At 39.5% G+C, this 21,803-nt stretch overlaps 1 protein-coding gene across 1 annotated transcript in view; it reads left to right on the forward strand.

Annotated features, from left to right (window-relative positions):
- Nucleotides 1-21,803, forward strand: part of NTNG1 (netrin G1) — a 155,770-nt gene that overhangs the window by 101,652 nt on the left and 32,315 nt on the right. Inside the window, exons 4-5 of the mRNA XM_009324226.1 lie at nucleotides 3,543-3,569; nucleotides 21,119-21,286. Coding sequence (XP_009322501.1) covers nucleotides 3,543-3,569; nucleotides 21,119-21,286 — 195 coding nt within the window. The remainder of the gene's footprint in view (nucleotides 1-3,542; nucleotides 3,570-21,118; nucleotides 21,287-21,803) is intronic.

Genomic DNA, 21,803 nt, shown 5'->3' on the forward strand with positions numbered 1-21,803 from the left:
TGCAGTGTTTTTGCAGCAGCAGGAGTCTGTCCCTGGCTCCCTGTCATAGGGCAGGTGCACGTCCAACTCGTGTTGGAGAAGAGGCAGAGAAGCCCATGGGAAAGATGGTAGCCAAGACCGAGTTGACAGAATAATTCCTTCAATCCCACACGTACTCCCTGCCCAGGAAGAGATGCAGCCTGGCTGCATTAATTGCGCTGCTGGCGGGAAGCACACACAGGCATTGACGATGGAGGGGATAAGAGGGACTGCAGGGTATGACCCGCCCTGAGACGGCAAGCAGCAGCGCGGCCCCTCTCACCGAAAGCTCGACGCTGTTCCTTTGCGTTACGGGTTTCAAACTGACACAAACTGTAGAAGAAATCAAAAACTTGCTTGCTTTGCTAGCATCTGATTTGCTTATTTCTCCATTCTCAGTAGTCAGCTCCATGGTAGCTAATAGCTAAAACAACCCATTTCTGGAAAAAGGGGAAACAAGAAAATTACAGGGCAGATGCAGAAGACCATGTGAAAGGAAAACACCAGATTTTCTTCTCTCAAGTAACGCGTGTATATTTAGATGCACTTACAGTGAACATGTACCAAACCACCACCCTCAATTCAAGTCAAAAATAATAAATAGTATTAGAGACTTTCTTCTGCAATGTTTGCCATTTCGGGGCAGTAGCTACCCCTGAACTTTCTTTGTACGCTTTACTTGCTGTTTCCTCGCTATAAAACTATTACTGTTAATAACCATCCCAGTGATTTCAACTGGAAGATAATTTAGACTGAACATTGCTTTGGTTTAACAGTTGAATATACATAAACGCAGTCACTTGGTTTTATTTACTCTTGATGTCTAGCTGAATAGAGCTGTGCATCAAGGGAAGCAATGGGCCTGATTCTTCATCTCTCTCTATAACCTGTTCACATCATTTCACTGCTGCAAAGTACTCGCAGATTTCAGCAGAAGGCTGACTGGAAACGGTCCACGTCACGTACCGTACCGGTTTCCATCCGAAGGGCCGGCAGCAGCGGGATGACTCCCCACAGCCTGGGGTGTCCCCAGCAGTGGTGCCACGGGAGGAGCCGCGCGGTCGGGTCCCCGCCCGCCTCCACCTTGAGAAGAGAGGGAGAGGCAGAATCGCACCTCCTGTGCCGCCGTACCAAATACGGCTCAGCTGAATTCAAGAGCTAGCCTCAATCTGTAACTCTGGATCTCACAAAAACACTCTTACTAAGAATAATTTTCCCATCACGTGTGCGGTTTTCACAGAGTGTTAACAGACCCTGCTTCGTGGCCCTACGTAACCAGCTCTTCTCCAGACGAACTTAGATGTGCCGTTCTCACTCTCTTTAGCAGAAAGGGCATAAAGTAGTGCGCTGTCAAGGCCAGTCACCGCACACAGGGATACCTGGTATTACAAAAAAATCAAGCCGGTTACAGAAGATCGCACCGACCCAGAAACTCAGTCCAGAAATCGAAAAAGAGCTTTTTCAAACAGAACCCGAAGACAACTTTGCAAGGTTAATACGGAGCCCTTAGGCTAGCAGGCGTCTTGTTTTCATTATTCTCTGCCCAGGAAGCATTTATCGCTATGAATTCATTGAAAATTTTGAAATACAGTAAACTGGAGAGAGCAGACTTGCAGGAAAACCTCTCCCTTTGCTACAATCTGTTCAGGAGAGAAAGGAAAGGATATTTGTATGCGCGTGTAGGAGAGAAAGAGGTTTGAGGCGGGGGAGTATACCCAGAGGAAATACAAATACCATTTCACAGTGGAAGTGTGAGTGCGAGAACGCGGTATCTGTATTTTATCTAATATGTGTGCAGTTTCCATCAGTGCATAAAGGAAAACTAATCCTGCTAATTTAAAACAGCTACAATGACTTGCAAAAATGTAAACAAGCTGCTATTGAAACTTCAGGGAAAATTGTTTGAAAATGGATTGCCTTTTTGACATTTAAGGCAAAGGGACAGAAGTTCTCTTACATTATCCTACCTGAAAAAAGCACTTTTCGTTACTTTTAGAACTATAACAGCATTGTTCTATTATGATGATATTTTTATTTAGCTTTTAACATCTCATGATTCTAAAATTTTGGAAAATATGTGTTAATCTCAGCAGAAGTAGAAATAATTAAGTTTGCAAACAACATCTGAGTGTGGGGCTCGGTTAGCAGCAGGTGCCGTTTCCAGCGCGGTGCCCGGCGCTCTGCCAGACCACAGGTTCCACAGGATGTGAAACCAGAGAGCTGCGATCCTGACACGTGCCCCAGGACTGGTGTGGGGAAACACAACAGATCTGTTTATGGTCGCCATTCCGCACATGCAATTACTTCAGCATTGTCTTAGCCGTGCCACGAGTTAGAAATGTTCCCAACTTGACTTTACAACCTGGCTTACAGCGAATATCATTTATCCCTGAGACATTCCTTCGCTCCAGTTTGCTTAGTTGCAGAATGAGGTCCATACCATCTCAGAGGAAGACGGAACTTCAAGGCAGATGTTGAAAGAAGTATAGCAGATGTTTAATGGAGAAACAGATTTCTGCTATAAAATGCACGCCATCAAAAGTCAATAAAACTTACAAAAGGCAAACTGTATTTAACTAAGAGGATGCAAATATCCAGGATTTAAATGCCAATCTGTAATTTGTGACTTTAACCCAAGAGACTAGCAATAGTGCCATTAGCAATGCCGTTTAATCTAAAGAAAATGGCATTTCAGGAAAGATTTCCTGTCCGTATTTTTGTGCTACACACCTTTCAGGGCAGACCTGACAACAAGCTGCATGTTGGGACTGCATCACGCAACATGAGCCCCCGCATTGCTAATCCAGCAGAGGAGTTTTACTCCTCAGCAGCCCCACCTCTTCTGGTAAATCTCACCTGCCTCTGGAACGGTTTCCTTGCATTCATTCAGCTTAGGAATTGAAATGAAAGCGGGGGGGTGGGGGCGGGGGGGGGAGGAAAAAAAAAAAAAATCAACGAGAGGCTTAGTCAATATGACTAACCTAATGCATTAGGTTGTTTCGCTCAATTACCTTTCTTTTCCATCGCTTAATTTAGATAACCATCGGGTAAAAGAGGAAAAAAATAGCTATATACAGTTAATGCAACAGAAGGTATCAACTGATTTAAGCAGCTGGCCAAAGCACTTAGCAATGCATCTATCCCTTGGTTAAATCATTCTCCTAGACCTGCATAATACATGCATGACTGGTATTTTTATCTAGAGCATTAAACCTAATGGCTGGTTAGTTGAAATACAAAACTGTTCCGAACAAATTCATGAAGTTCAGAGAGCTGGTGTAGGTCCCAGAAATACCCATCTGTCAATACATTTTAGCGGTCCCTGCAGCCTCGTACTGAAAAATCTGAAGACTCTGCATTTATAAAGGGCTGGGTACATATTGGCAGTTGCTTGGGTTTAACTATGTATTGATATAATATTCTGAAAATTAGGCGAAAATTGTTTTCGGAATCGTAGATGTAATAGCTCAGCCAACTACAGCAAACAGCTAACTATAGTTTTTTTGTGTTTTCTTTCTCTACAGGTATACCCAGTATTTCCAGTATTGGTAGTAAGTAATAAAACCAGTATTGTTTTGCATTGTCATTCAGCTTCTTGGATCTAATTTCCCAACATCCTTTTCTGTTGTAGATAACGTTTCTCTGAAAACGTGCTCTATAGTGCAGGGCCTACGTGTTGGCCTTCCTCTGTCGCATTAACGTCTAACTGTCCTACGTGGTCAGAGACAATGTCACTCCGGACCACACATCTGCCTTCAACTGCAGATTGGCTGATCGGTTCTGATCAGCAGATGAAAACTGAGTGCTATAAAACTGAGAGTTACACAGAGAATTAAGAGTCCCTTCCACAGAAAATATTTGTTGAGCATCTTTAAAAAAAAAAAGTGTTTGCTAATAACAGAGAAGTATCGGACCATTCATTTTCATGCGAGTATGTGCGTGTGTGTAAATTCGAAGAGCAAATGGAAGAGTTTATAAATGGAAGAGTTTTCATTTTTAAGGAGTAGCTTAGCAAATGCAGTGTTCCTGCTGGAATCTTTGCATTAACTCCAGCAGCCTTCGAACTGGGCTTTACTCCACAAAATAAACAGAATTGTGTTCCTTCACAAAAACCTGCTTTCCTGCATGCAATTAAAGCACCAAAATATTACACTTAAACTATAACAAAACCATTACACCGTTACGTAAAGAACTAGTATATCAATGAAATAGATGATTAATTAAATAAAACACTCGAAGGGACTAAGTGCCCAGCAGCTCAGCTGTGAGTCTTGCTGAGTTCCATGGCTGAGAAGTGCACACAGTCATGACACGTTCGCTGATTACAAACAAAGCAGGCGGGTAGAAATGGGATCCTGCTGCGGCCGACTGAAAGAATATTCCCCCCAGCCTCAGCCTTGCATAGGCATTAAACACAACTTGTGTGATGCAGGACTAACACAATGATAAAATATCGCAGTAGTAAAATGCAATTTGCCATACCTGATATCCAACTGAAAAGCTTCTAATAATTTGGGTAAAACTGCCTCGCTCCTTACGATGCAGGCTCAGGTCTGTCAATTTATAAATCAGCTCAGTTTACTTAAGCTCATGAATGGCGCTGATTTGTTAAGCTCTAGACAGCAAGTTAAATGCCATCAAAACTAGCCTCCGTGCAAACGAGAGCAGCGTTAATAGCTGAATGCCCTGGCATCTGGTTTGCAGCTTCAAATAGTGAAACAGCGTCAATGACAATAACGTGCAAATGAAAGCCCTCAATCTTAATAATGTAATTTTCCCGCTGTAGTGTCTCCTTCGGCATTTGCATGACTGCAAATGCATAGTGATAGCTGTTTTCAAAACCTCGTGTTTATACATGTATTTTATAACCAAAGAAATGGACTAAATGAAAGAGACGTTTATGTCACTGTTCTCCGGAATATTCCTGCCATTAATAACAGAAACGGGATGAATGGGAAAATAGCTCTTTGGAGTTCGGTTGTGCTGTAGTTTCGTAGTACTGTGTTGCATGGACTATATGGTCGTGTTTTCACTTCACACTCCATACAGCCTTCGTCACCACATCTACCACTTCTGAGCATCAGCAGATGTTGGCCTTTGAAAACTTAATAGGGAAACTCAAATACCTTTTAAACACTGGTGACCTGAAAGGATGCGTTGTTGACCTCTTTGTATTTTACACCGGGGTGATTAGTACAGTTTATCTATTACGAACGGAGAAAATTCTGTTTAACATTCCATAGGAAGTACGAGAGTTTCTGCAAGTCTATGCTTGATCTTTAATCTGCTGTAAATGTCTTGGAACAATATGTGGTAGAATTCAACAAATTTCTTTACCCACCTGGAAAGGATGAACCATGAGCATCTCTTCATGAGCACAAGTAAATACTGATACTCTGCTTGGTTTTTTCATGTGTTTTTTCTTAAATAGCTCAGGGGGAAAATAGTTCTACTTGCACAATGTTCTGAACATCTTTCCAATAAGATAGAAATAGCAGAATTATCGTTAAACGAGGATAGAACCCATAAATTTATCCTGGTGTCTAAGAGAATTTAACAGAAGTACAATTAACACATAAAAACAAACAAGATTAATTAGTTGTGGCTGCTTTAATGGATTCTGCATGATTTCTTCTTTTGTCTATGCTAATACAATGTTTGTGTTCATATCGGCAGAGTTTTTCCCCATCTGGGGACAGGGAGTTACTCTCAGGAGATACAGTTTGGGGTTTATTTTGCCTGGCAGCACACACTAACGGGGCAAGGAGGAGGGGGGTATTGGCTTTTGTGTGCTTCGAGCTTTTCCTAGTGTATAAGGAGGATATAATAAGGTTGGGGCGGGGGGTTATGAAGACTGAACTGCCAGCATACAAAGAAGATGCCGCTGCAAGCGAGGTTCATTTAACACTTTTAAGACCGCTTTCGCAAGCAAAGAAAAATAAAATATATTTACCTCTGTGCACATATATGTATCATTCTCTATTCCTTTTTTTCCTCAAAGGATCTTGTATTAAAGCAGCTCATCTTAAAGTTTGAACACAAAGAAAGAGTGGTCATTAAGTAAACATCCTTTCTGATCATCAAGAAGAAAAAAAAATTTTTAAAAAATCAGAGCTTTCCCATTAAGGTCATTTGTACCTGCTGTTGTCTATCAGTTGAATAATAGGTTCTCTGGTCATTTCCAGCATTCTTGATTCCAACGCTGGCCCTTTCAGCATTTTTCAGCCATGTCTGGAAAAATACTGGTGAAAGTGGTAGCAATTAATGAGTCCCAAAACCATTTCGTAATTTTAAGCAATGCTTATATACAGTATGTAAATATTCTGAAAACTACATGATTTTCCTTGCTAAAATAATGGCTGTACAATTTTACATAGACCAGTGCATCAAAATGTTCGTTATTGTGACCAAATAGCAAAGTTACTAATCTGTACATGTATGCCTTCAAAAAGTTGACTCCTCTGAACTGTAGCTTCTATCTTTATTCCTGTAAAGCACAACTCCACTAATTATGCTAATCAGTTTGTTATAAAGGGTATAATTGGATACAGGATAGGACAGCCATGATGTGCAAATAGCTCTGTGTGGGTGATTATCACCTTAAAGCCTGCTGGTGGCAGATGAGTCAGAGTTTAGAGACAGAGCGTGCACCCAAGAGCAGGATGCAATCGTGATAATCAAATGGTATGTTCTGCTTTGTTCTCTATGTTTTTGTTCTTCTTTATAGCCAATTTCAAATTAAGAGAACAACTTTTTTTTTTTTTAATGATAACGAATGCAAGACACACAAGTGAAAAACAAGACTGAATGGGCACTCTTTTATTTTATTGTTTTCTTAACCTTGAAAGATCTAGTAGGTATTTTTCTGGAACTCAAATAGTGTCAGGATGAGTGTAGCTTTATTTGTTTTACTTATTTGTTATGAAATTTTAATGTGGCAAATTAAAAGGTTGTGAGAGCAAATACTAGCAGATTTTTTTTTTCTTTTTTGTAACAACACAAAGTATTTTGGACTTCATTTTGCCCCCTTGCGGTGACCGAGAAGTTCTCATTAAATTTACAGCCATGGGATCAAAGCCGTTGCAATGCCAAGCTCTGGACTAGAGTCTATACACAACACCCACACGTGTCGGTAGGATATAAACATGCATAACTAGGTCGTACATTACTTCTCTATTATTATTTGAGGTCAAGTTTTACAGAGAGCACTGTACTGTTGAGAGACCATTAAGATGTTTATTTCCTTAGAACGTTTAAATATTGTCTTCAGACTATGTATTATTTTGGACATACTAGCAAAATGTTCTCATTTCAATTCAATTTTATCCAAGTCTGACTTTTTAATAAATAATACTGTTAATCAGGCTCCTAGTCTAAGGCAATCACCTTATCTAAGTAACTGATTATAATATCGAGCCAGTAACAGTACTTGTTTTCCCTCCTTTACTTTAATACTTTGAAGCGCTCAGAATTTTTCACTTTAACAATTAGATTTTCCATTATATTAAAACATTACTGGGCTGAAAGAAAGTACTGATAGCCTACGTGGTATAATGCACTCATTTGAACCCTGGATCTGAAAGAAATTTAACATTCCAAAGAAAAGACATTGCGAGTAGTTTATTTACCTGGTAGGATTCATAACAAAGCCGGTTTTCTTCCGTACAGCTAGGATTTGACCCGTGAAGATCAGTAAGCAGAGCGCCTGCGCTGACCCCGGCGCTGAGCAGAAACCGTCTCTTTGCGGAGTGATTTCTAGTGCAGGGCCAGAAACGACCAGCGCTGCTCCGGGGAGCACCGACTGGTTGTTGGGGGGGGACTTGGGGGAGCCTTTGTTTCAGATTTTGCTTTGCCAGATCCACCAATTTGAACAGATAGGAAGAGCCATTCTCACCAGTCTAGTAGGCATGGCCGCTTACAGCTTAGTGTTGTTTCTCATTCTTCATCCCACTTTACCTTCATCATCTTGGGTTAGTTAAAAACAGCGTATCAGTCAAATTGTCTTTTCAGCGCCTTTTTATTTGCTGTAATATGTGGAAAATTACTTAGCTCGCAGTTGTGTTTGTTTTAACCATTAATAAACAATCAAGTGATAGTACACCGTAGAAAATAAGATACCAACATTTCAATATGTACCGTGGTACCTGTGCAAAACATCTGGCACTTGCAATATGCAAGTTCAGCTACAGTTACTCAGGGAAGTTTGTAGAGAGCAGACACGATCCATGAAGATATTTAAAAATCTAATTATCTATAAAGCTTGGGGAGCCATTGCTAGGAAAAAACGCACTTCTATATTTTACCCTCCTCTCTTTTCCTTTCTGTCCCTTAGACGTGTAATCAGTTTATTTCATAGAGTGTAAGGGAAGAATGAGGTTTCCAAATCAGCATTCTGATTTTTAAAAAAAGATCTTGATTTACTGTTCTTCATCAGTTGTGAATTACTGTACAATAATCCCAGTCGACCAGCCAATTTCAGCATCTTTGTAGGAAAAAGCAGAATCAATCAAAATAAAAAGGAACAACCCCGCAAACTATCAATAGAATAATTTACTTTTTTTGTCACGAGACAGTACCTAAATATTTCCTTCCAAAAATACTTGAATTCATTGTGCACTTTTGCAAATATTTTAGTGGGAATACTTACAATTGAAGAATACTCCTTCAGACCTCATTAGTTTGAGAATTGGCCAACACATTTGTTAAAATCAATGGATTTTTTTTTTCCTGATATCTAAAGTTTCCAGAGCTGGATCATTGGATTTTTTTTTTTTTTTAAAGCCTCTAAAAAGATCACTTTCTTTTACTCTAAGACAACAAGTGGACACGTAAAGGACTAACGGCGTTTCAATTCTTCAACAGTTATAAAAGCTGTTATGGCTGAGGAGCTGCCATAAAACAACCACATCTTCACATTTATGCAGAATTCCCCTTTCTTCAAAGGAACAGGTATGAAACTTCCTACATTGCTCCAAAAAAGATTGCCTAACAGCGGCCAAGTATTTTTTTTTTAAACTTAATAAAATAAAGGGGTGGGTTTTTTTAAAGAAGTTTTTCAGCATTTCTTCCCTGTTGACGAGTTAGATTTTGCGGTGTTACGAAAGTGCTGAAAGGCAAATTTTACGTGAGGTAGGTTACCGTGACCTCAGACAGACCTAATGAGCTAGAAACGCTGTAATAATGATAGTGTGGTCTTTGCAGTAAGTGATGGAATATGATCTGAGCTAAACACACCCAATTATTCCAGCGGTTACTAAATCTGCCGTTGATTTCAGTGAGCATTATTTTTTATTATTCCTAATTTTTTGTCTAATGTTAACAACTAAACCCACTGTCGTACGTGTAACTCCACTGTGCTCAGCAGACGTCTACATTTTGGAATAGACGTTTACTCTCAACTACTCATGCTTTAAAACAGGCAGTGGCAAGGCCAGTTTTCTATGACTGGAAGCGCGGACTTCTGCTAGAAGCATTAAGCTTACACTGACAATTTTTTTAATGCTTTTTTGTGTTTTAAACAGAAGTTGAAGGAAAGTTAAAAAACATCTTAATCAGAGTCTCTCACGAAACTCCTTATCGTTATTATAAATTAAATAAGTAATGATAGTTGTCAACACAAGTGCTCCCTGTCTGCCGTGAGAGCGAGCATTATTTAAGACTTACTGATTTATTACTAGTAATTTTCAGCACATGCATTGTTTGTGGACCGGGTCAGCAGAAGCAGTTTAGGAGATGAAAATACGCTGGTCTGCCGCAGAGCGCAGATGCCCAGGCAGCAACGTAGTCTTCCTATGCTCCATCACCTGCGCTCTTCATCCCTGAGGAAGGATAGCCCCCCTCAGTGGGAATACATTTTAATTTTACTGCCAGCTCAGTACTTTGTTGGAGTGAGAAACCAACAAAGTGCTGATTAATTTCTGCCAGCGTCACGACGGGTTTTTTTTCATGTGCAGCTCTCTGGTTGGAATCGGGCTGAGACTACCCGTTCGTTTCCAGTGCTCCCCCAGTCTGAAACCATGATGTCGCCCATGGTGCAGACTGCAGTGCCAGGGAATAGCTGAGACAGATTTTCTTCGTTTAATAGCATAGGTAATTCTGATACCGTATATCCAAAAAAAGAATTGGGAGGGGAAAAAAAGGAAATGATCATACACCTAATAAATACCATGCAATCAGTTTCTCCTTACTTCATGAAAGTAAGATTTTTTTTCCAATAGTTATTTTCTGCATATAATTGGTTTTGGAACAATAGTAACTAAAAATGCAGAAATTTCCAATGCAAATTTAAAATGTCATATCTGATTTTCTGCTCAGTTGTATAGCTCGCATGCCTCTACCCTTTAAGGTGCCTACAGTAGCTTCACTTTTAAATAACAACACTAAAATGTACTTTTAGAAACTCTTTTTCACATTTCTGTAGCCTTGTTTGCCCAGAATAACTGTCATAGAATATATTAGAGTAGATTTATATATCTTCTAGAATACCTACACCAAAATTCATTAATTACTCTGGCAAATAATGACTTTAATTACAGAATACAGTGTCCATACGTGGAACTGTTCTGGAAAAGCTTGGTTTACCTAGTCAACTTCTCTATAAATAATACCCTTAGTGGTAATCACTGAGGACTAGAAATATTTTCACAAGTTGCTATAAAAGAATAACTAGCTGCTAAATGAATCTTCCCAGTGCCTGTTCAAAGGATGACTCAACTGCTCCAATATACTTGTGGGAATGACAGTCAATATTCCTTGACTTGGAGGTCTCACATACCTTTTTAGATAAAGCATTTAAAGTTGTCTCCATTAAAAAAAAAACCACCAACCAGAAAATTTCAAAGCTAAGAAGGTCTTTATCAAGAAACCTGTAATCTTGGTGATAATTCATTCCATGAATAAGGATATAAGAAAAAAATACTATCTTTACCAAAGATTTAAAAAAAAAAAAAAAAAAAGCACTTAATAGAAGCATTAAGTCCCCGGGAGCATTAACCACATTACCAAGCAGCCCAGAGACACTGAAGGCAGCGGCTGGTCTCAGCTGGATGTGACCCTGAACAACCTCATCTAACTTTGAAGTTGACCCTGCTATGAGCAAAGGGTGGAACGAACGCCCTCCAGAAGTCCCTTCTAAGATGGTTGCAATTATCACTAATCACTAGTAATAATCACTAGTAATAATATTTAATTGGTAATCTTCAGGCACCGTAAATATGCTCTTTATTGTTTTGGATGCCCATTAAGAAATTCAGCTCAATGTAATTAATTTAAAGGGTCAGGGAATTTTTAATCATTTTGCAGTAAGTCACAACCTCCATTTTAAGTAAGTTTGCTAAAATGAGCACAGATCTATGGCATTTATAGGATTACTAAAAATCTGTAACACTGATTTTTCTGTCATACAAGTAATCATTTTATTTGGACAAGACAAGAGATTACTTGGGGAAATCATCATCAGAGTAAGATTTTATATTAAATATTACTGATTATATGAATCAGATTATATAAAATATCTGATTTCCTATATAGGACTTACAGTTTATTAAATAACAGGTATTCCAGAGGGTTAGTCCTAAGGCATTACAAAGCTTTGACGCTATTACTTTTACTTCTGGTAATACCTAGGCCATTTCAATTGAAGACCATTATGCATGTGAATTTTTGGAACAGGTGTGCTACACAGGATTCAACAACAGAAGTAGGATATTGGAAGCTCCGGTCTGAAATGTTACGGGTTTTCTGCAACAACCCTGATGTTGCACAATGGCTAAAAGAGAAAAAGGCTCAGGGGACAGCAGGACAATGCAGTCAATAAAGATTGCTTTTCCTTTTTTAGCTCCTGATTTTTAGACGTATTCTCTAACGTCCAGTCCCTTTAAAATCTTTAGGTCAAGCCTAAGTGTTCCTAAAACTACCAGAACTTTAACAGTGAATTAACTGTGCGAGTAATTTGCCAGTGTGTGCTTGAAACTTCTTTAACATAACCAGTCAGTCGGTGTTTCAGGAGGAGGAGGAGGAGGAAGGTGGTGTCTCAGGTGCATGGAATTACAGTCTTTCAGTGGGCTGGGGTTATCGTGCCACCTCAGTAAGTACGGCTTTTAGGTACCTTGTGTCATACACTCTGACTATTGTGGTTGCACTTCCTATGTGTGTGAATTGGTGGATCTGAGCAGTAGAGGCAGGTTATTTTTGATCAATGCAGAGACTGTTTGAGAATCTACCAAACTGACTCAGTTTGTCTTTCTTCCGTGTTCTTGATTGATAAGGAAAAAGCACAAAAATGCAAGAATATGATGTAATGATATGGTTATATCACAACTTGACTGATTCAATTGCAGAAGACTACCTAACAGTAAATGGCACAGTGCAGGTCATCATCCTTTCCTTGAATTGTTCTCTATGTGGGGGGACTTTTGGGACAGCCATCCCCCCCAGCCGATTTCTCTTCACCCTTGACAAATGGGTCAGAAGATACTATGGAAAAAAAATCATGTCCTCCTTCCACATCAGATGTTTGAAGCCCCAGTCTTTTTGTCGTAGCATCCCTGCAGGTCTTCCGCTAAGGTGGACGTAACAGTGAAACACACCTTCTTCCAAAAGACCTATAAGCCTAGACCCCTAACACCAACCAGGTTGTGACAACTGCAATATACTCACTACCCAACTGAGTTCCTTGTAGGTAGAAATGAAGAAATAGCTCTCTCCCCACTAATAATCACCGCTGCGTAGGCTGATGTGACCATTAAGGAAAATTCTGTTCAGCTCAGAAAGGACACAACCACTGCAGTAATCATAGAAGATGATAAAAATGTGGTCCAAATCTGATGTTGAAACCTAGGCAGATGAAAACAGAGTAAAGATTATAACAGAAAAACAGGGAGAGTATAAATACCATTTCCCGGATCAGGGCCCAAAGAAAAGCTTTCTTTCCTCCTCCCACAATCCCATACTCTCAGCTCCAACACCGAGCACCATTCTGCTAAGGATTATCACTCCCCACTACCCCAGCCCCAAAGCACGTTGACCAAAGGAGATGAAGCTCTAAAGAGACATAGCTAATTCTCTCACTGAGAGACGAAATGCTTCTACATGTAGGTAACACATTATGTAGGGCCTTTAAGAAATGTAGATATTTAATGTTCTTCCCAAAAAAATCAAGCTGTAAAATATAGCAGTAGAGGTGATAGGAAATAGATACAACACACAAAAGTGTGAGGGCAAAAGAAAAGGCCCACTCTACTGGTAAATATATTTCTTCTGATAACAGAAATATAATTCACTCAAAAGGCCCTAAAACAGGATGTTACGGTAAGATATTTGTCTTTGGTAAGAAATCCCTATTTGTCTGATACTGTCATTTTATCTCTACAGAGCAGATTTAACAGAATATGTTCCTGTTTTGTTCCTGGTGTTAGAATCACATATATTGCTCTAGGATATCTTCTCATCGAGAAAAATTCTATTTTAAACCACGGAAGATAAATTGTTATGCACAGTATTTTATGTCCATTTGGTGTTTTGGGAATCATCAATTGCTTGTTTTCTTGTTCACTGTGGAGTCATGTACTGTTCAAGTGCAACCTAGACTAGTCCAGTAATGGATGTTTGTAATCTCTGTCTTTGTCCATATGCTTGCCTGTTTAGAACAATATCACAGATGTAAATAACAAAACCTGATTTTTCCTGATGCATGCAGATCCTCCAAAGTTTGATAGGATATGGCCGAATATTTCTTCCCTTGAGGTTTCTAAACCAAACCAAGGTAGGATGCTGTAAAATTCCTAGTGGTCTAAAATTACTGACATTGCTTTCAAGGAGTCCCACATGGTGGCAAAAGTAGTAACAATGATAATCCAACTCGTTTTCTTCTGGTGCTAAGTAATGCTGTCCTGTGAGAAAACACGCCTAACCTGAAAAGTCTTCCAACACTCAGATTATGCACATCATCACCGCAAAAAGTCTGGAAAAGTAGACGCGCAGGTTATAAGTACTGATATACAGAAAGCCCTAGATAACGTTGGACTTGTTTAGACAGCAGTCTATATTTGGAGTAAGTTTTGAGATTCTTGAGTGAGAAAGGTTGTCATTGTCTACATCGAACCCATTTTTAATGTCTTGTTTCCACTTTGTTTTCCCAAGTGAGCCGAGAGGCATTCTCAGCTTGCGTGCCATCCACAATACAAACAAGTTCTCTGCAGGGATAGACTCGTAGTGTTCTGCAGTTTGAGTGCCACACAAAAAATTGCTCACAGATTGTGGCATGACCGTTAGCACTGAAAGAGACAGAACAACTTTTTAACATGACTAATAAAAGTAAGATTCTTTGTTATTTGAAGTTGTATTCAGCTTTACTTCACATTTCAAAATGATTGTTCTTTATAAAAAATAACATCCTTTTGTTCTCCTTATTTACTGGCCTTTGCTCCCAAAAAAAATCCCTGCAGAAATCTGGCCTGTGGCTTGCTTTGACTGTTCAAAGGGTGACCTTTCTGTGCTGTAACACATACAGATGGAGAATAAAATTAATGAAAAGGTGATCTAGAAAATAGCTACTAAACTGAACAAGATGTATTGGGAATCTGTTGGGGAATTACATTGGAAGGGCTGTAGTTAAACCCATTGATCACAATGGCCAAATCAAAACATACACACATACGTAGAAAGTCTCCCACGTTATACGTGCAAGTTTCTATGTGCCTAACAAAATAGAAAATACTAATTGATCTGTGCTCTCTATAAGGATTAGCAATGTACTTTAGTTTGCATTATTCACATATATGTTAAATTAAATATCCCTGATGAAGTGATACTTAGCATTCCAATAACTTCATTTAGTCCATGTTATATTTCCCAAGCTTTTGCATGTGTTCCTTAAACAAACAAGAAAAAAACCCAGATTCATCTCTGCTCCTCTGCTCTCTGTAAGGATTAGCCTACATTATTCACAGGAATTTTAAATCAAAACATTCCCAGTGAAATGATAGTCAGCATTTCTAATGGATTTCATAGCTTAATTATACCGCTTGTGATCCAAGACTTAACTTCGTTGCAAAATACATCTTGAACAGCACAAAATTATTCTGTGTTTCTTCCCCAAAAATAAGAGTTTTAGTAGATTTAGTTTTGATGTTTTGTTAGGGAGCACAAAACACAAAAACTTAAAAGCATTTCTATTCAGATTATGTGTTTGCAGCATATTGTTACAGCGTTTAACATTATTGTAGATTAAATACTTCAGTCAAGGATAGCGTATGAAGAGAATAATTACAGGAATCTGCCCATACCTAGTATTATTTGATTGTGTTTTCTTTGTTTATGCTATCAGGCCAGAATAAATATGCACGTAAATTTAATAAAACCCTTTGCAGACCACTCTGGTTACCATATAGTCATTGGTCATGGATTGGGAGAAACCATCAGATAACCTCTAACTCAAAACTGCCGAAGTATGTAGAGGTGAATTACATTCCCTTTCTTTCTCTTGGATATTACAGCTCAAATGATTCAGTAGTTGATAGTATAGAACTCATTTTCCCTAACTTTCACCCTTTCCTTAGAAAAGAATAACCATTGTTAAAGTTAATTGAAAAGTTAGAAAATAAGGAAGTTTGTTTTAATCTTTTGATTTGTTCCTATATGATACCTTCTCTAATTTACTGTTCATTTTATTACCTATCCAGTCGCTCCCAAATTAGCTATGTCAACTGTTTCTTCTGTTCAAGTTGCAAACCACAAGAGAGGTAGGAATTCTTGGATTCATACAGTGATTCCATAGTGCCCTGTGTTGTGAAAACATTACACTGTATGAATCTGGAATATCTGTGAAGCGTACCCATCAGCTTACTGGTGAGGCATCTTCATTGACAACAAGAGAAGCATTAAGTCGCATAAACATAAGCCATACAAAGAAAATAATAAATGTGCTGCTTAGGCAGTCGCTGCTGGCATATAAAGTGACGTGGCATTTGTTTTTAAAGGAGTTAAATGTACAAATGTGACCATTCAGACTGTTGCCTAGAAAGCAAATGTTTGCTAGAGTCTTGTTTTCCTCACTGATGTGCATAAATTGTAAAAGAGGATACATAAGCAGATTAGTTGAGGGCAAACAATACATTAAATGTCATCGTCCATATCCTCAAGAAGTATCTGTAAATGCCATGGAGTGTAATGCATAGTTATGTCTTTTAATGCATTGTAAGTGTGCCTTACATCTTCATTTTATTGTAACAGTGTGCAAATTCGGAGTGTAGGCATTACATTTTGAGCTGATGTTTCAGTGTTTTATCAAAACAATGGAATTATACGGGCATAACGGAGGACGCCAATATTCGCTCTGACTTACAGGCAGCCTGTTTCATTTGCATATCTGTCATTCACAGTCTGAACCCTGAGATCTTCTCATTGTTCTTCCTCATCAATTTATCTGTAAAGAGTATGTATAAAGATGTTTTGTCTTTCTGTAGCTATTGTGGATATCTCGTTATTCATGAAATACATGTTAACAGGGAATAGGGATATTAACAAATGTTTGAACTTAGTGTGACCCATTCAATGAGATCATGATAACGAGCCGTACTGTTTGTTATGAAGCAGGTCATTTCCAAGGTTACAATGAAATCTCCTTTGTTTGCCTTTTGTTAGTGCATAGAGGAGGAACACAGAGTTACTGGAAAAAGAAAAAGAAAAAACATTTTAATGGTTTCTGAATGCACTTTTCTTGAAATACTTTTTGTGCTTTTAATTAGGAAATGACACTGATAGCTGTCTCCTGCATTACCTGCCTCAGTTTAAAATTACGCTTCCCTTCCATGCGTGTTTACCACTGTTTCATGTGATGATGTTTCACTGGTCGCAGCTGAAGCTCCAGCTGAACCTTGTCCCCACAGCACAATAGTATGTCATCTCAAAGACGTAAATGCGTAGCATTATAATGGGGGAAAAAAGTATTCCATTTATAGAAACAAAACAATTAAACAATCAACTTCTTTATGAGCCTCCTTCAACGGGTAATTTTATCATGCTTTCTACAACAGGATCAAGATTGTTGCAATAGAATCATTGTGTTGGAAATAGTCTTTAAAGGCTCATACAGTCAATCCTTCTGTGAGCTGGCAAAGGATTTGACAATTCCTGAATCATCCAAAGACAATTATCAAATCTAACGTGGCTTCCTCTTCTCCCTTTTCCCTTCACATTAAACCTATCTAGCTATCTTTACCTCTCCTCTGAGGTTTTATTTTCCAAACCATTTACTCCTTATTGTTATTCTGCTTTAAACTGTCTCCAGTTTATCTGTGTCTTTTCTGACATGTGGTACTCAGAACTGAAAGCAGCATTCTCTAGCGCTGTAAGCTCACGTCATTTCATTGTTGAAATGAAAAGGTAAACCATTTGCAGCCTGATTTTGATACTTTCCCCCATCTCTTTCAGCGATTGCATAGCTTTGCCAGTGCATGAAAGTGGTTGGGCTGCTAGCCGGAGACATGTGCCTGAAAGACCTTAAGCTGTGCTTCTGACAAGTCCAATGAGCAGGCTTGGTGTGCTGGTTAAGGTGAACCACATAAGCTAGAAAGGCCATACAGCATTGACAGGTATTAGCTTCCCGGCTGGCATGATGCTGAATGCAGTTCTACATGTTATGTTTGACTGGTTTAGGGTAGCACCTCATGTAGCCAGTGGAGAAAATAATTCCATTTCAATCATATGAGGACCCTTTACATAGCTTTTGTTATAAACACAGAGGGATGTAAAAATGATTCACTGATCAGGCCAACAGCAGTAAGCAAAATAAGTTCTTATTATTGCATTAGCAAAATGGGAGGAGGGCGGCAAAAATTAGCAAAAAATTGATTTAATCGTTACTTGCCATGCCTTTTTTTCTTCCTTGGCGCCATTGCTAATCTTTGACATTAGACTGTTTTTGAGTTAACTGGGCGTTTTCCTATACCATGTAGCATTTACCAGTCTGATGATCAAGATGCCTAGAGCTTTCCTGTATCTTAGTATAAGTTAGCTTGGAGACAAGGGCTTTCTTTCACACAGCACAGTTGTTACAGAAGAGCAGTACCCATAAGAATGCAACCATGTATAAGAATTGGTCTCATTGTCTACCTTTAAAGTTGGTGAGCCACATCTGAACTTGGGTGGTCCTTCTGCGTAGTTTGATATACAGACATGCTCCTAAACGTAAGTCCTTCGTAATTATTAGATGTTTCTTCAGTCCAAATCATAACTTGGAGCAAGCCTTACTTTATGTACAGCTTTGTTTCCTGTGCTTTTGTAACGGCTAATTATGTGTGGTAGTAATATTATTGAAGGTCGCATCACAGTTTCAGAGTGGAAGTAGTGCAGTCATTCATTCACAGAATATTCTCAATTTCTTTCTGCTACTTTAAACACAAAACATGATGTAGCATAGTCTGATTTACTGGCACTTCTTTATAGTCTGCATATTTTTGAAACATAAAAAGGTAGCATTCTGCTGCCCATTACTGATTTGAAAAACAAGGTAAATTATTTCCTCTAAATTCACCTGCAGTACGTTTAAGTTTAGCCACAAGTCTGACAAACATACCAGTATGGGGTGCTGCGGGGTGGCTGGCTGAGATGCTGAATCATACTGACCAGCTGCGAAAGGCAACAAACATTAACACTTTTTTCCTCCCCCCTCAACGTCAAGTGGTAACACACTGAGACTGATTCACCAAATGTTTCACTGTACTCCAGCAGTTACAGGCATCGGAATTATCAGATTGGCGTGAACCACAAAACATCGGTTTAGCAGTATAACATTGAAGAGAACAAGAATGCATCTGTGTTAACTAAATGTGTATATGTAAATGGAATTAATGTTTCCTGGCAGCAGAAAGGCAGCTCTCAACATTGAAACATATGTTGTGCTAAGCGTTGTACAGTATAAGAAAAGACGCTATCTATTTACAGTCCCCTACATCAGACAACAGCCAAAGAAATACGTATGTATTAGCTGTGCACAACATACTCATAAACACGTACTGGTATTGCTGTTTCTTCATAAAAATACAGACAGGCACAGATACTGTATCTGACGCCCTATGCCGACAATCGGTGGGCTCATTAGGTGCCCCAGCATAATCGGCAGCATACCATAGGAAAGGCAGCAGAGGGGACTTGGCCCTGTCACGTATGGAAACATTTTACACCCTCTGCTACAGCTTTATCTAATCCCAGGCAACGTTAACTTCAAGACCTTGAAGCCCTTCCAAGTCGCTGCATCCAGTACTCCGTTACTGCAGGAAACACACCATAATCTCTTTCACCAGTTAATAAACTACATCTCTAAAGCATCAGTGGTTTTGCTACAAATTGGAAGAGTGTTCGAGAACCTCAGTGCCCTAAAGGCTAGATACCATCTAATTTCCAGCTGAGATTTCTCAACGGCGGGTTAACACCCATTTGTTCTTGTGCCGGTGTTGTCTGTTAGCGCAGATACTCACTTAGGATGGCAGAAGGCTATCTCCTGGATGTATTTATAGCCCGGTGATATCCCTTGTCTTCAGTTTCCTGGACTAAACAAGCCAAATTATCCTAGTCTTCACTCCTTAAATAGGCTCTCTACTTCTCTGATCCTCCTGATAACCTTTCCTGCATTCATCCTGGGCTCATAATCTCAGAGTTGAGTGATCAGACTTAGACAAGCTTTCTACACAAAGCTCAAGACCTTGAAGCCCTTCCAAGTCGCTGCATCCAGTACTCCGTTACTGCAGGAAACACACCATAATCTCTTTCACCAGTTAATAAACTACATCTCTAAAGCATCAGTGGTTTTGCTACAAATTGGAAGAGTGTTCGAGAACCTCAGTGCCCTAAAGGCTAGATACCATCTCCTAATTTCCAGCTGAGATTTCTCAACGGCGGGTTAACACCCATTTGTTCTTGTGCCGGTGTTGTCTGTTAGTGCAGATACTCACTTAGGATGGCAGAAGGCTATCTCCTGGATGTATTTATAGCCCGGTGATATCCCTTGTCTTCAGTTTCCTGGACTAAACAAGCCAAATTATCCTAGTCTTCACTCCTTAAATAGGCTCTCTACTTCTCTGATCCTCCTGATAACCTTTCCTGCATTCATCCTGGGCTCATAATCTCAGAGTTGAGTGATCAGACTTAGACAAGCTTTCTACACAAAGCATAGCTGTGCCTTCTAGAATGATATTGATACATTTCTAATTTCTACTTCTTTCCGCATAAAACCAAGCATTGCTTGTGATTAAAGACTAAAAGGCGCTAGCATTCTATGCTTAATGAAGGGGTTTTTAAAAAGCGGCTGTCATGCCAGCTGCATTTCAGATGGCTGCAGTAAGCGTGCTTTCTATTCAGTACACATTTCAGAATTTTCATGATCTTTTCTGGCCCAATTGTTTTTCATCTCAGAATATAAACAATGGGTTAATGCTTACCTCAGAAGCACAGTAGAAGCAGCTCTTAAATAACACCTCTCTCCTTTCCTTTTCTTCTCTGTTAATTGTTTTAGGAGGTGCTGGCCAAAATTGTCAAACTAGAGATTTGTTTGGTCTTGAAATAAAATAGTCTGGTTCCCAAGGTGCCTACCAGTTACAGTACCCCAAGTACGGCAGTATTTTTGAATACTCACCATTTATGTCAGAACAAAGCTTTTATTTTACTTACAGTTGCGCATTTAGGCATGATGAAGCCCGACAATTTTTGTCCACTGTATTTAATATTTTTAATATGAGGAAGTTTTTCCCATGTCTTGATTTATACTCATCTCAAATGTGCAAAAAGATGTGCATTTCTGTCAGCGGAAACTGAGCCTCCAGTAACCCTGAAAGGTTTACAACTGCAAATGCTTCAGTTCCATCAGGTCCGCCACCAACAGCCAACCTGCGACGTCATGCCATGGTCGTCGGGTCACGCTAGCCTGCCTGAAACAAACTTCGCTTTCATTGCAGATAAACATCTGCTGTTGTCCATGTTACATTGATTAACATGTATGTGCCATTCATTCATACTTCTATTCATGGTTCATTTTTACTAAGCATGTAATGTGCTATTACTCTGCTGCTGTATACATTTTGTATACATTTCTGTTCTTCCTTGAAAGACTGCGAATGCTTCGGGCACTCCAACCGGTGCAGTTACATCGAGCTGCTCAATACGGTCATTTGCGTGAGCTGTAAGCACAACACTAGAGGTCAGCACTGTGAGTTATGCAGGCTGGGCTACTTCAGAAATGCTTCTGCAGAGCTGGACGATGAAAATGTGTGCATAGGTCAGTCCCGGGATAACTGCGGCTTTTCTTCTGTGCCTTTTCCGCTACTGGCAGCTGCTAGGGACCACTGCTGCTTACTTGCCAGTTGAGCCAGAATGAGCTTTTTCAATGGATAAGAACATCTGTGTAGACTTTTCACCTCATTGCCGTTGCCCCTGTAGCCCCAAGGAGGTATTTTGAATCCGTAGATGACGATGAACCTCCCTGGCTAAGGTCCTGGGAAGACCCTCCTAGGAAGCCCCTGAGAAACTGTGCTGTCCTTCTGCAGGAGGGAGCCACACTGGAGCTGCGCATGTGAAAACTGAAGGGTTGAGTCATAAATACCTGTTCCTGGTCTAACTTTCGGAATTATTAGTACAGACTCTTGAATACTTGCCTGGAGACCTACAAAAGTTGCCAGCTGCATCAAAAGGACACGGGGAGTGGTGTTTATAAACCCCTTTTATTCACTTAAATTTCATAAAAACTTGTTGCAGCTAATTCTGCTCCCAGGCACAGGGCTGTAAATGCAGCGTTA

This window comes from Pygoscelis adeliae, unplaced genomic scaffold (assembly GCF_000699105.1).
Source record: "Pygoscelis adeliae isolate BGI_AS28 unplaced genomic scaffold, ASM69910v1 Scaffold265, whole genome shotgun sequence".
NCBI lineage: Eukaryota > Metazoa > Chordata > Aves > Sphenisciformes > Spheniscidae > Pygoscelis > Pygoscelis adeliae.